The sequence below is a fragment of the Pomacea canaliculata genome, linkage group LG6, assembly GCF_003073045.1.
Source record: "Pomacea canaliculata isolate SZHN2017 linkage group LG6, ASM307304v1, whole genome shotgun sequence".
Lineage (NCBI taxonomy): Eukaryota > Metazoa > Mollusca > Gastropoda > Architaenioglossa > Ampullariidae > Pomacea > Pomacea canaliculata.
The window spans coordinates 6,662,251-6,678,268 of NC_037595.1; the positions used below are offsets into that span (position 1 = coordinate 6,662,251).

The 16,018-nt window shown below is 46.1% G+C and overlaps 1 protein-coding gene across 1 annotated transcript in view; it reads right to left on the minus strand.

The window, feature by feature from the left end:
* Nucleotides 1–16,018, minus strand: part of LOC112565683 (protein eva-1 homolog C-like) — a 66,516-nt gene that overhangs the window by 12,671 nt on the left and 37,827 nt on the right. The window contains exons 4-5 of the mRNA XM_025241324.1: nucleotides 7,989–8,112; nucleotides 5,422–5,568 (exon numbers count right to left, since the gene is read on the minus strand). Of these exons, the coding sequence (XP_025097109.1) occupies nucleotides 5,422–5,568; nucleotides 7,989–8,112 (271 nt within the window). The remainder of the gene's footprint in view (nucleotides 1–5,421; nucleotides 5,569–7,988; nucleotides 8,113–16,018) is intronic.

The window sequence follows — 16,018 nt, forward strand, 5'->3', positions numbered from 1 at the left end:
ACTGTATTAAGCGATATTAAGTGCTCCCACATGTAGTTTTTGCAAAGAGCGGGTCGGCTTCAGCGTTTGATCCGCAAGTTCCGAGGGCCGGCGTGCATGTGAGGCTTTAAGTCAGACTTGGCGTTAAGTCCGACCTTTCCGGTTTAATTAAAAAAAAAATAAAAAAAAAAAAATAGCCGTTTTCTGGCGTACAAGTCGACTATTCAGATCCGACTTATCGACATCGACGTGGTACTCGAGACCGGCATTTTCAAGACTTCATGTGCACACAAGCCTCGGTGACCTGCACGGAAGCTGCGTAAATAAGATGGCGACTATGGTATGTCCAGCATAATCTCGCACAGGAACTTGATCTGCTGTCAAACCTGATGATCCGAATCTGTTTTCGATTTGGCACCAATGCACTGAATTTCCTGACAGGTTTACAACAAGTCACAAAGGCAAACTCAGAAAAGATAAAATGTTGGGTGGTAGGGTCGTTGAGCAGTATCTAGAAAAATATTTGCAACAAGACAACTTAATTGCTGCCGAAACTCGCACAGACATTGCCTCGCTCACAGAAAGTGCGTCTTTAAGTTCATTTGAGTTCATTTTTTCGAGCAGTTCACGTGACCTGGCAACCCTTACCCCACTCCTTACCGGTCTCCTTTTATGCGTGGGACCGTCTTTAAACTTTTAACAGTGCGATCTTACTTTCAGAGGGATGGAAGGATGGATAGGTGCGGAGGGTGGAGTGCCAAACTGGGACGATTGCCAATAGTGGATACAGCTTATACACTTACCTCTAAGCTCCCTTCTACCCCCACTTTCCACCGACAAACCAGCAGACCAGAGACCGGAAGTTCTGAAAACACTGCGCTGTGGTGATCTCCCTTCTTTCCCACACCTCGCGCAGCTGGTCTGAGCCCGAGGACCACAAAAGACTGGTCCCGAAATAGCCCGGGTCTTAAGACAGCAAGATTTTGTTGTCGACTTCCTTCACTGCTCGAATCTGCACGTGCTACAGAACGTGGGAAAACTCGAGAACGTACTTGTTGATAAACAACCGCCATTGAAAGCACCACCGACTGAGCTCAGAGCAACAGTCGAACAACAAGACTCCACAGTCAAAGCCAAAGTATTGAACCAACCTGCAACACCATTATCGAGGTTTTACTGGGGTATAGCGGGTGTGTGCAAGAACGGGTCACAAGACATTTTCTCTAAAGGACAAAAGAAATATTATTCATCTCTCACATCCCCCTCCCCTATACTCTGTCTCTCATCTCTCTCTCATAATCACCCTCTCTCTCTTTTTCCCTTTACTGCTCGAATGCACACGCCTACACATGCACGCACGCACACACACATAGAGGTAGATCATTTGTTATGCATGGCTACTGGTCACCTCGCTTTTCACATTCTTCTCTCTCTCTCGTACCTTGCAGATGAATCGATAAAAGCCAGACCTCCTGATCTTCGGCATCTAATTACTTTCTGTTAGGACACCAGGACACAACGACCGACGATCGATGGCGTGTCTGTAGCGATGGTGATGCACGAGGCACACTTCCTCGTAACCCTCTGCATCACCGAGGCCATCTCGTCGCATCTCGCGAGAATAACAGCGACGTGGAGATGGTGCAGCAGCAGCAGCAGACATCTTGCTGCACCAACCATCGTCTCCACTTAGTGGGGAACATACCCAGTATGTTTTCCTACTCATAAGATTATAAATGATAGACATGGGAGAAGATGGGATTGGACGGGGGGAGGAGATGGATTAATGGCAAGGATACGAAATACTTAAACCTGAGATGAATCCGCCGATAATGGAGGTGATGACAGGCTTTTACCATTAGCATAAGTCAGTGGTTCTCAAAGTTTTTCGGACCGCGGACCACTTTACTTAAGTAAGAGCTACGGCGGACCACCAAGGCCTAAGTAAAAAATTATGGCGGACCACCAAGGCCTAAAAATCACTCTGTACTATGAATTTCTAATTTAAATTGCCGCATTTGTTTCATTTTAATTCAAAACTAAATGTACTTCTGTGACAGTAGTATAGTAATACGTTGACATAAAACTACGTACCTCGTTATTTGTAATTAAAATGTTAATGCGAGGAATACATCACTTTAAACATCACTTTGATGTCAGCCGCGGACCACCTGACTTATGCCCGCGGACCACTAGTGGTCCGCGGACCACACTTTGAGAACCACTGGCATAAGTATTGAGGATGAACTCGGAAAGCGCGCGCGCGCACACACACACATATTCTCTCTGCTATTCGATAGTAATTAGGCATAATCAGTGTTTCAGTATGAAAATTTCAAAGGTTAAAGTTCACGAACATGCACACTTACCAAAGGTGGGTTCTTCAAAACTAAACATGTTTCTATTTCTCGAGGGTTCGCGGTTATGGAGAAGGGAACAATCTCAATCAACAGACTGAAAAAAGAAAAACAAAACTTCTTATCAAAGGACAGAGAAAGAGGCTCACCCTGCAGCACAGAACTCGACCTGTTCTGAAGTTAAAGCCAACAACACCGAAAAGAAACTTTTAAATATCCTCCCTGTCTCTTATCAGTCACTGTATTCAACTGACGATGGTTTTGTAGATATATATTCAGCAAGGTCCTTACTCCTCAGAAAAAACGCCTTTTACTGGGCTTCCCCAACACACTGTAGTTTTGTTCTCATTATCACCATCAACATCAACAGCAAGTCGCACGCAACTGAATCACAGTCCACCAGCAGTACCACAGGCCAACGATTTGCGCTGACCTCTGACCCACTTTGTTGTATATCAATCATCGCGCACCCTCGTTGTATGACAGCGAGGACAGTGTGACCACAGTCCCTCCCACACGATACTCTCTGCCCCCCAGCAGCTGCCAGTGACAGGGCCTGAAATGTTTCCCCGATGACACTTGGCTTATCAACTGTGTATCGAATTTCGCCGAGTGGGTCCTTGTGGCCGGCAATGTAATGAGTGTGATTAGTTCCTCCTTGTAAGTGCGACATGAGAGACTCGGCGACCTCCGACTGAGTGGTTATGCAAGCAGCAAAACAATTATTTTAACAATCCGCTGCAGGGAATGTAATTAAGGATTGCATTGTCATGGCAGTAAAATGTAATTAAGCATAATTATTATTATCACAGTGCTTTAATTAACGGAAGTTCTGAGCTGTTGTAAACTCTTCCTGGTCTTCCCGCTTTCTCATTCCCACCCCAAGCCCATCTATTATTTTATTATTATGTCTGGTGAATAATTTAAGTTGTTTTTTTTTAATTGACTTCAGCGTTTGTCGGCGTTTCTTCAAAATACTTCGGGGATGATGAAAGTGTCCGATAAGAGGCGCCATATTTTAGCTGATGACTCTTTCCTGATGTGGATCTGTTTTCTCTGAATCGAAGTTGACGACGACGATGACGAAGAAAAAAGGGGTAGTCTTGATGTTTTTTTTTTCTTTCTTCCTTGTTGTCATATTTCCTTCTTTCGTCTAATTTTTCCGAGTCCTACCTCTTTTTTTTTAAACTATAATGAGCACGACTACATTGAGTCACGGTATGAGTTCTGATGTAATGAGTCACGTAATGAGCGCAGTGACATTGAGTCACGTAATGAGCGCAGTGACATTGAGTCACGTATTGTAAACATCCTGGCGCCTGGAGCTGCTTCATATTGCCGTGATGATGTTATTAATAATGAACATCACCTTCTCGTGTGAGGTTAGAGGAGTCACCCTGTGAGGTATGCGTTGTTTACGACTGGGAGACGGATTTAGTTTGTGGTTGACGTGTCCGTGCTGTCAGCATTCGGGGCACCCAGGAGGTGGTACGGGACTGCGCTAAGGATACCTCGGGGGAGGAAATGACTATAATGGTACCGATGTTTGGTCTGATGACAGGGCTCTGTTGCTGGCTGCTACTGTGACTGCCACGCATGACGATTGAGTGAGCAAGTGTCATGACTTGCCGCTGATGCTTGCAGGTAGTTGAGGGCTTGTTGAGGTGAACCCGGTTCTTTTCTTGACTACATCCCGATACCTCGGGGGATAGGTGGTGCCTGTCAACCTGCTCTCCATCGCCGTGAACACTCACCAAGCCAGGCACCCGGATAGATGTTACAATGAATGTTGTTTGCACTGACGCTGAGACAAATTACTTATCCGCGCTTGTACGCATACTTTTGCTGCTATGGGAGGAAATCCACAAAGATCACTCGCTTAAACGCTCGAGTATGGTTTGTAAGTGCGTGCGTTTGCGTAGGTTCGCAGACTCCATATATATATACATGTATGTGTGTGCTCTAGGAGCTTCTATCCATTTCGCGAATAATTTTTCTCACATGGGTCTGACGGCCTTCTGTTCCATATGTTTAGTTGTTGTGGGTAATTTGAGTCGGTCGATACAGATGTGTGTGGATATCTCTACTTTGCAAAAGAAAAAAACAAAACAAATAAACAAACAAGCCCCTAATCACACAGCAACTGCAACATAAACTACATCCCAGTTGTCTATAACGGCAGTTTTAAAAATCTTTACTTATACGAGTGTGCGCGTGCGTATCCATGGCTGGCAGATGGCTCCAACAGCTTGATAATATGCAGCCATTAATTTATCTAGAACAGAAGCAATCACAACAAGCCACACACCCATCCCATCCCAAACGACCTCTGCGGTCACGTAACTGTCGAAGTGGTGACGTACATTTACACCCAGAATGGAACCCTGCGGGTACCACATTCAAAACGATCTCTACCTCGGTGGTAATTACCAGATAAACACTGGTATTGAAGAAATCTACCATCGTGGTAATGGACTGACCAGTGCTGTGTGTATATAGGAAGTATGTCAGTGAAAGAATAAAGATTACTGAATCCAGAGCCAGATGAACACAGGCATGGGGGAAAAAAATAGGTTAACATTTGCCTCGTCGGCACTATAACTGCCAATACGAGTCGCCGTTAAGATTTAAGACTGCATAAAGCTTATCACACGTGCGTGACCATAAATCAGCATTCAGGTCAAGATGGCGATCGCTGTGCAGCTCTCTATGACAACACCTACACACCTACACTGCCGCTAAGCCCATCCGATGCGTACAGGTTTCTTTGTCCTGACAGAAGGGCCGACAATGACGGGTTCCACTGTCCTAGACTGTGGTGGGGAGCCCGAGAGGAAATGACGTCATTCACACGATATCGATCGCATCCTGCTGTAGGCGCCTGCGCATGCGCAATCTGAACGTTCATTTCCGGCGTGACTGTGGCGTGAACAGTGTTGTGAGATTCTCTCGTCTAAAAATACACTGTACATGGCCGATTCGTTATCGTGCGAAAAGCAAGATGGAGAGGAGAGCGTCCCTCGTGTTGTTTTATCAAGTTTCGCTTTGCATTCTACTTCAATTAAGAAAGAAAAAGGCAACTCACCAAAGTAACCCGGCCTGTCGGAAGGACACGACACTGAACCGTTCGGTGCTCTGCCAAACATGGCGGAATACACAGCTATTCGCAAGGCTTTCCCACATCCAATCTCCATTTGTTCCCCTTCACACACTGTCTGACGCTGAAAATCATCTGAAAGAAAAAAGTAAGAAACAAAATTAATAAATAAACATTTAGCACAAGATCAAAGGAAGAAGGAATAAAATGTAACAGCAGTGGGCTACAAAACAGTCACAATTGTTAGTTTTCCATCAGACAAACATTTTCTGTGCAAGCCAAAAATCCTAGTTGCTAAATATAGCTAGAATAGTTAAGGTGTGATAAAGGCAACGGTTGGTCTTCACACCTAGTGACACGACTTGTAGTCATGCTGATACTCGGATACTTGACATCAATCTCATTAAACGTGAAACATTACTTAATCAGGTTAATAGTCAGGGTTAGGGCTAAGTAATTGTATTTTGCTCTTGAAATCTTGTGTGTGCTTCTTCAGACTACAGCAAAAGAACACTGGGTACAAACTGACTTTAATTTTAAAAATGTTTTGAAAACATTTACAAAAAGGAAGCTTTGAAATCGGTTAGCAGCTTGTCACATCGTCTGGTCTAATATGTAACGACTCGTGAGAACTTTGACAGACGACTGTTTTCAGGACTATTTTCTGTTCGGGTTTCAGTTTGTGTCAGCCAAGATTCGTGAGGCGACTTCGTTCTCTAAGATTTCATTGATACCTCCTTCTCTCTCTCGCTGACACACACACACACAAACTTATTACACGAACACTCGTTAAATTTAAAATGATCTTTGTGTTTGCTACGCACAAGACAAAATTTTTTTGCTTAGTTTTTACATCAGTCGAACGTCTACACCCCGCGGCCACCACCACCACCACCAGCAGCAGCACGATTAACGGCTACAACAGACCGTGCAGCTGATGCCACAAGCTTCTCTAACCTCCCAGTTAAGAGGAAATGGATCCGGCGCTAAACGACAGCATGGAGATGTGTGCTTCTTGAAGACATCTTGCCTCTTGATAAAAAGCTATCTGCGGGTCTCTTTCATCTAAGGCAAATCGATAACGACGTCAACGTTATGTCCTCGTGTCCTCTGATGTGAAATGAACACCTCCTTCCCCTCCATTACTCATTCCCCCCGCGGGTGGAGGATGTTTCGTCCATGGCGGGTTGCAACGGTCTGCGCTCGACTGCCATGGAGTTTGGCTGTACACGCACTTATGTGTTTGATATTACACTTATGTTTTTGATATTGCACTTATGTGTTTGGTATTACACGGCCAGGCAACTCACAAAAGATGAGAGGTTTAGACACGAGGACAGTCAAAAACGCGGGCATCATTCAAGTTGGGGGCGGAGGGAATGTGTGGGGGGATTGGGGTGAGGGTGGCCAACGACTTATCGTTTTCACGTTCTCGGTCAAGAAAAATGCTTTAATGTAAAATTTATGCCCAGCGAGCAAATATCAAGCCTCGATGGTGAGTTTTATGCATTCGTGAATTTTTGAAATTTGCTTTTTTCACATGAGTATTTTTTGTTTTGTTTGACAGTTTAGTTTTGAAACAAGGCAACAATGATTCATCAAAACAAAAAACCCAAAAGACGGCGTGACCGCTTGTAAAATAAAAATAGCAAGGAAGGAAAAATATAAAAATGCAAGCGTGGAAAATTATAAAACACGATGACGACAAGGATGAAGTGAAAATCGGCGACATGATAAAATCTTGCTACATACAAATCCGCGGTACACTGAACTTTAACTTATAAACCTGACTGAGATTCTGTGACGGGAGATGGAAGAGTAAGGGCTCTTGTTTAGAAATTGCATGATTGTCTTGTGCTGCTTCCTGCCAGTCCCACAGACAAAGCAGAGCAGGACACAACCACAGTGTGTGTCCTTTCCAGGGGGACTTTTAGCTGCTGGCACCGTCTGACCGAGGGCAGGCCGACAAAGGTGTAAGGTCAAGGTGTGTACGACACAACGCAGCAAGTTTAACAACGGACAGAGAAAACAACAGCAAACTCGAAAAGAATGGGAGATAAAAAAAAAAAAAAAATGGAGTCAGGAACCGGGGAGAACGAGAGAGAGAGAGATCTGTACCGGAACATCATGCCAGCCATCTGCAGAACAGGAAGTCACACCTGCGCAGCAGGTGATTAGTGCTAGCCACCAACACACCTGCATGTAGGTAAATCCAGGCCTCGTTCCGGAAGAAGTGGTAGATGTGCACTGGCTGAACACAAACTGGCCGACAGAACTATCCGACCATCAAACATGTCTGTCTTTAAGGTTGCATACCTGACCTTTCAGGTCTCGCCAAGTCTTCTTGGTCCATTGTCCTTTCTTTAATACCTTGTATCTTTTCTTCGCGTTAACTTCAATAATTTTGTTTTAGAGTTTCGCGTTGGGTTGGGTAAAAGGGTGAGAAAGAAACAATAAAAAGAATCTGCAAAAAAAGAAAAAAAAGACAAAAGTAAACTGATTTTCTTACAAGCGCTAAGTACAACACAAAACAAGCAAAGTTGTTGAGGACTCACTCGGACGACATTTGTAGTGGACCTCAAGGTACTTGGAAGTTGCCGGACAAGGATCCTGGCGAAATGTCGTTGACTCGGCCCGCACTTGACAACGAGGCTGATGTTCGCAGAGCTCCAGCAAAACCTGCAAGATGGACCAATTAACCAATGTGGTAAAAACAAGATTGACGAGAGTGTGGTATAAAACAAGCAGCCCCGCGAAAGATCTTAATACCATTGGAAAAGTACAGGAATGGTGTGTTATATAACATTTGTTAGGTTTTGAGACTTTTAAAACGGCCACAACTGTTCTGCGTTCTGTTCTCTCTCTCTTCCCTCTTGTTTGCCTCTGACAACTTTTTTCCTGTCCCCCTGTTGATTCCCTTCTAACTGAATGCCTGACTGGGTTGTCTGTTAGAGAGCACCTGCATCAGCGCACGTGTGTAACGGGTACTAGTGTACTTGGTCTCCATCTTCAGTATCTGGGAAACTCGAATGTTCTTGGTGGTCACGCCTGTTGAACTTTGGCCAGCTGCTGAGTTGTTGTGTAGCGTTTCCGTGAGCGGCAATTATCTAATGGCAGCCCGTTGAAACTTAAAATAGAAACAAAAGGCAAACCTTCTTCTGGGAAATGTGCTAATGACGGCAGGCGAGCTTTTCCACGGTTCAGAAATCGTTACACCTTGATGTGAATCTTCCGGTGAAGGTGAGTTGGAGATTGGGGAAGTGGGGAGAAATATTTTTAATAAATATTGCCCCCTTCTCGAAAGCCCCTATAAACTTCAACCAAAGACCAACTTCAACATCTTCCAAAGGAAAGACTACAGCCAGCGACCATGTAGACCTACCAGTCCCAGGGGCAGAGGTCAAGATAGCTATAAAGTCTGAAAGGAAGTCATCTGGGGTTGACAACGGTACAGCTGGACTCCTCAAGCAGGGTGGGAGGAAATCTCTACTACAGCTTCATCTCCCTCAAAAAGACATTGATAGACTCGCTCCATGTAGACCTGCTCATTAGCCCTCAAGACCGTACTTAGTGGTTAGCCTTGTCAGCTGCTGCGTGTATTCAGATTCCCGCTTCCTCACCCCACAATGATCGTTACAGCGGAACTGCATAAATGGTAGTCAGCGAGCATCAAAGAATGAAAGATGAGGATGAAGAGAATCCAGCATCAATCATCATACAGTTAACGGAATGAGCGGATACCCCAGTGGTTAGATCGCTGGAGTCCTAACCGAGGGCCATACCGGTTCAATACCTGTGTAGAGCATGTCACCCTCTCCCCCCAGCTGGAGGGAATGGGTACCCGATTAGAGGGTTGGGAAAGGTAAGTCAACGAGGCGGGGTGGAGATGGGTACCACCCTCACGTACAGCTAGCCTCGAGAAAAGTGGAGTCTCTAATACCTCACTTCCTATCATCCTGAAAAAAGGTCATGGGACGACCTTTCTATTTTACTATTAACAGACGAAATACGGACGGTAGGTGGAAAGGTATATAACCGCGAATCGTTTTGTCAGTAAGCTCAAACGAGTTGCCCTTTCCTGAATACACGCAGTGACCTTTTTTTTAAAGACCTCCCCCTCCCTCACCAAACTATACTCATCAAGACCTCCTATTTCAGAACGTTTGAACTGGATAGCCGTGCTGACTGTCAAAAATCAAGTTCCAGGGTCCCAGGAGTCCTTTGGGAGGAAAACGTAGGAGAGACAAGGGTTATGTACGTGTACAGGAGAGGGCAACTCGTGGCACCTTACTTACAAAGCGAGTCGCGGTTGCATACCTTGGTATCTAACGAGAGCGTTCCGGCCGGTTGGTTATCAAGACTTGTTTAAATAGAACGAATCGTGGTTTTTCTTTCCTTTAGGAAATTCCAGTCTGGACTTGGAAACTATCTCTTTAGGAAATACCTACAGTAGTCGGTGTCCCCGGACTGTTACTGTCTCCACCTTCTCTCATCTTCCTGGCAATATTCCCCCTGCACGTGTGTTTGCCATATTGAGTTGACCTCTTCACTACCTGCTGCCATTTACATCTTGTAGAGCGCATTGAGCTCTCCTCCGTGTAGGTAAATGCATTGTAATAATAATTATAATAATTGGTATTACTAAATTTAGCATCTTGCTTTGTTGCTGTTCGTTCAAATTAAGTCCATCCGCCGAGAGTTTCTGATTAGTTCCCCCCGCTTATTAAAGGTCACTTCTGAACTTCAACAACAACAACAACAACAACAACAACAACAACAACAACAACAACAACAACAACACAGATAATGACATTTTCTAAAATTCAGGCAAATTAAAATTTCAAAATTAGAAGAGGTTTACTTCTCACGTCGTGTTTAGGAATGGTATTAAAAGACTACATTTTTAGTGCTGGATTAAATTAAAATATTATGTATTTAAAATATTTAGCAGTTATGTATATAAACCCATACTGAAATTGACCACAACATTGATAAGCTGGAATGTTGCTTCAGCTTTGAGTTTCCCTCATGTTGTTATCCGAAAGTTTGGATTATTTTATTTCTGTACTTTTATTTAATGTTAAAAATTGGCTTTTCTTAGAAAAGTCAAAATAGAGTATAAAAGATCAGAAAAATACAATTGGTTAAAGTTATGCATTGAGCTCTCTCTCTCCGCCTTGAGTGAACATATGCAAAGTCAGCATACACAACCATCAGCTTGACTCCCTCACCCAATTCATTCTTGCTCCTCCCTCTCCTTTTCCACAAGAATATACAGAAACGTGCAAGCACAGTCATTATATGTAACTTATCACCTTCTCCCCACTTATATATCCATTATTTGCTTTTCTTTCTCCTTTATACCTTACCCTCCCCTCTCCTTCACACACACCCACCGACATCTGACGAGACGAACGCGTGACTCCAGGCTCAAAGGTGAAACGCTGACAGGTGAATTTTATTTTTATATGAATAACCCCATTCTCACCTGTCTCCTCTACCATCCCTCGCCCTCTCCCACCCAACCACCCCATTCTCCTAGTCCCCCTTCCCCTGCACTGATCCCCTTACCAACCGATCTCTGACTTCTCGCACCGAACCCGCACCGCCACCGCCAACGACTACGACTACGGTGTGCGGCAGCCGTAAGACTCGCGCTCATATACGGTTGGTGAACAAAGCTGCCCGTCTACCGTTACAAGCGAACCTTTCAAACTGGATTTACATTATTATTCTCGGTCTTTTTCTGGTCCCCTAGTCAAGTCTACTCTTTGTCACGTGCGGCCTGAGGACGGCTGCATGGCTGGTCGCATGAAAAAAGAGAACCCACGCCATAGCGGCTTGAAAAGGATGAGATCCACCTGTTATCTCTGCTGACTCGCGACTGCACATCTTCAAAGTGAAATGAAAGTTAAGCACTTCACGTCCCACGTCACTGACAGGACGACCAGTGTGAAGTAGTAAATCTTGCGGTTGGTGGTGGTGGTGGGAGGGAAGTGGGAGAAGGGGGATCAACAGTGGTGTGACATGTGAGGCAATAAGGATGTAATAAGAACTGTCAGAGCTGAGACAGTTGAGGACACCTTGAACAGTAACACATGATGCCAGCGAGTTCTCCCTCCCCTATCCCCCAACGCTAAAATGAAGTGTCAGCGCCCCCTACCCTTATCCTCCCACCCCAACCACACACAAACACATACATGTCCACATACACATATATATATATCCATGTGGTCAACATCAGCACACAACGCTGCCAGAACAACGAAATGAAGACAAGAAAGAAAATGAACTACGCAGATTCCACACACACACAAGAGATTCACACAGTTTTACACAAAGCGGACACAGTTCACTTCACACCTTCTCTCTCACACGCACACACGGGTCTTACTGTGTGTAGCACCGTTAGGAGGAGAAACCTCAGGTGCACGTGTATCCTCCACTCTCCCATCTTTCCGTGAGGGTCGACTGGGTGTTTACAGCATGTGCATCGCCAGCAGCACTTTATCCGCCGCCGGCAGTCCAGGCGTCCGTCCGACCGACGGTGACCCCCCCATCATGCACCGCGCCGTACAGTCTCCTCCCCATCGTCTGCTCGAGTAACGTCACACGGATAGCGTCCCCTGACACCCTCACCGGCACCGTGAAGACAGTTGAGGACACGTGACACACACAGGCTTGAGACCAGAAGTTCTTGAACAGTAGCACATCACACGGTTGTTGTGGGAGAGGCACGCTGGCACCCTACCCCACCCAGCACGCACAGCACAACACACCTCCGGGTGCGAGGGACGGGGTGGTTGTCATTCAATCGCTGAGCCGAGCTACCCCGACATCCGCCGGGTGTTTGCTCCCCTCGAGTGTGTGGATTATCGTGGCTGTTGCCTCCGTACACCCTCAGCACCGGCACCCGAAGCGGTTGACCCCAAGTTTCTCCGCCGGGGGAACGACTGACAGACAGAACCTCCACGTGCGGCGTCGACGCACGCAGTCGCCGTGTGCACCACACTGCAGCCACGCACACACGCACGCGCGGTCGGTCCGAGAGAAGCTTCCAGCAGACGATCTGTTTGCTACTCTGGGTTCACCTTCTGCCGGCAGTACCTGAGGTCAGTGTTAAAGCACACCTGTGCAGGTAAGGAACATCCACAGCTCTCCACCGCCCCAGCTCACACATTCGCGCGCCTGCTCGTGTCTGCAAAAAGTGTTGGAAGGCAGAAATGAGGAGAACGGAGAGCCCCGGCTGCTGAAACAGGCGCAGCCCTTAGCGACCGCAGTATTTAGGGCCTTTAAAGGGGCCGGAAAGGCGAGTGGGCAAATCACACGAGCGCCCTCAAGTGGCGGCAGCACGGGGCTCTCCAGCGCCCTCTTCGTCGGGGCAGGGAACTGACTCTTAAATAGTAAAGCACCTCAAAAAAAAAAAAAAGTCACGAGAGTATACAGCGTACCAACTGACTCTCACCCCACCCCATCCCCACCCTCCACAAACAGGAAGGGGTGGGCGGATCCATCAAAGGGCGATAACAGCATATTGGTGACGACCCTGGACACGTGTCTATTCTGATTTTAGCCCTCGTTCTCTTTACAAATAATTCACAATGTTCCCTCGTGTATCCGTATGTCTTAATTATGGTTTCATCTTTTGTTACTTTTTATTCGCTTGTCCGACTTATTAGGGAAAAGTAACCAGCGGACGGAAGGTGTGGGTTGGACCATTAGACACTGTGAACCACTCTCACTGCTAGCACTGAGCTGAGATACTCTTAACCATCGTTTCTGTTTTTTTTTTTGTTTTTTTTTTTATCAACTATTTTGCTTGAGCTCTTAGAAATCAGACAACTTCGTACTTTATAAGTAAATAATAAACAAGAACAGGGCACTTTTCAAGCAAGGATTATTTCAGCTGCAATCTCACACATGCCGGCCAGCCTCTCAGCAGATTGTCTCCTCTTTCAGGCGACAAAGAGAGTTGTGTTCTCTCTCTCCCCCGCCCCTTCCTTTTTTTTTTTTGAAAGGGGGCGCAGTTCTCGAGGAAAACACTGGCATCGCTGTCGACGACGTGAATCTCCGAATTTATCCAGATGATGATTCATCCCAGTCTATCAATTTCAGCCTCCTGCACCTTCAGCGTGACCACACCTCCATCTCAACGGTGCCACCAGACTTGTTTTCTCGACCTTCTCTCTCCCTCCCCATTCCCACCACCTCCGACAGCTGAAATCTTATCCAGACATTGCTTCTGTAACTTATCTTATTCGGCGACAAACAATCAGAGAATAATCTCTTTTTTTTTTTAGGACGGTTGCCAACGTTTTCGCCAGGCAGGCAGGAGCGATAGCAGAACATGGATCATATTTAGGGAAAGCATCTAAAGATATTCCCCTTCGGTAACATTTGTTTTCAAATTTACGAGGTTGGTCGGGTTCCTGGGAGGCCAACACACCTTGCACGAGGTGACGGCAACGCCAGACGTCGGGATAAACCCTCGATTAACAGGTTCACAGGGGGGAACCTCCACCGCCGGCCTCCCTCCACTCATAAGCCGTCAACCGGCGCCGTGTCTGTGATCATCATGTGGGAAGGGGGATGGGGATGGGGATGGGCGGAGGAGAGGTTGCTTACGTGCTGGTGGGGGCGCTGGTGTTGTGATGGCTTGTTTACCGCACACAACACTGATGCCCTGAGTTTTTGGTGGTTCTGTCGAGACCCTTATCTCTCCCCTACTTTCTCTCTGCTCGTAGTCCTCCTTACTGGGGAAGTACAGGTGGCGCTGTATTCCCTTCCGTTGGCAGACATCGGCTGGAGCTCATGCTGGCCCTGATATTTATGTTGTTTGTTTGGGTTTTTTTCCTTCTTGTTTTCATTTTCGTTCCAGCTACTCTTGTTCAAAATGGTTTCCCGTTTCTCTGTATGATGACGTGTCTCCATGGCCTGTGACAACCTTCACTACAGACTTTTCAAAGAAGTTCTGAGGTGGGCGCTTACCTCGCTGTGTGGACTTTCCTTTCCCAGAAGCCATTTTAATGTCTCTCTCATCTGTTCATCCCTCTGTTACTTCTAATAAAGGTTTTCCTTTTTTTCTCTTTCTCCAGTAAAAGCGCATTCCGCTTGGAGATGATGTCTAGTGAGGTCGATGAGGGAGAGGAGAAGATGGAAGAGCGGGAAGAGCCCGGAAGTCATCCCTCCACCCGCTGGACACAACTCTCAGACGACTTCCTGCCTCTCGCTGCCGGCAGTTGAAGGAACACCAAGCCAGCTGTCGACCGAATACCATGACTTCCTGCTGAACACCCAGCCAGCTGTTTTGTAAGAGAGGAGAAGGTGAAATGGAAGATTTCTCACTGCACCGAAAATCATGGAACTGTAAACCACTCTAATCTCTCTCGCACACAGGCAATCAGAAATTCTATATCCGCTTCCTTCTGTGCACAATAATGGTAAAAGTTTGTAAGCTTGACAGCAAAACTTTCTCTGTTGAAATCACTCCCCCAGTGCACTGGTTTCCTGTCACCGCAAGTTTTCAGTGAGGAGGGGAACTATATAAGCAGAGACAATAATTCGAATTTGAGGACAACTATACGAAGCAGAACGACAATTGAGGATAGCCAGTAGACAGACAACGATGCCAAGTAGACTGACAATTGAGGACTACTATACCCAGTAGACTGACAATGATGCCAAGAAGATTGACAATTGAGGACTACTATAGCCAGTAGACTAACAATGATGCCAAGAAGATTGACAATTGAGGACTACTATACCCAGTAGACTGACAATGATGCCAAGTAGACTGACGATTGAGGACTACTATACCCAGTAGACTGGCACTAAAGACAGTTTTGTCCATCTCGAGATCAGGTATGACCAATAACCTGACGGCACGAGGATATCTAGGCTCAGTGATACAACATAAAAACAATGTCAAAACGGATGCTGATCAGTCAGCCAGGATTTGTAGCCGCTTCTGGCCGTTACTTCTCCTCCACCACCGTCCTCCGTGATGTAGACAAAGACGTGGAAATGTCCTCCGGCAAGAAGCTGTCCTCAGGTAAGCGCCAGACATCGCGGGGAGGGCACTCCAAGGCGGAGAGAAAGGGAGGGTAGAAGATGCAGGAGGAAAAGGGCATGTTGGAGGTTGAGGAGGGTATGGGGGGAGGGGGAGAGAGGTGAGTTCGCGATTGAGGGCACGACGCATGCGCAGTGGTTGCCAATCGATGCTACTGCAACAGGCCAGTGTACCAAAGACCATTCCATCGATCACTGCTTTGTGCCACTTGAAGAACCCATACTTCGCGCATGCGCACTCCAAGGTCTTTTACAACGATGGGGTGGATGACGGGTAGGAAGGGGGAGGTAGTGGCGGCGGCGGCGGGGTTCGGTATAAAGAAGATTCGTTGACAGTATAGTTGGTCCTCCATCTTGAATAAGCATACAATAATTACAACATTAATTATTTATTTAAATTTTGTTTATGATTTCTGTTCCTGAATTCTCTAGCATTTGAGATAAAATTTACTTGACAGATTTGTCAACTCTGAATTTTTTTCCCGCCAGTTTCTAGGCTGATCCTACAGCATCCCTC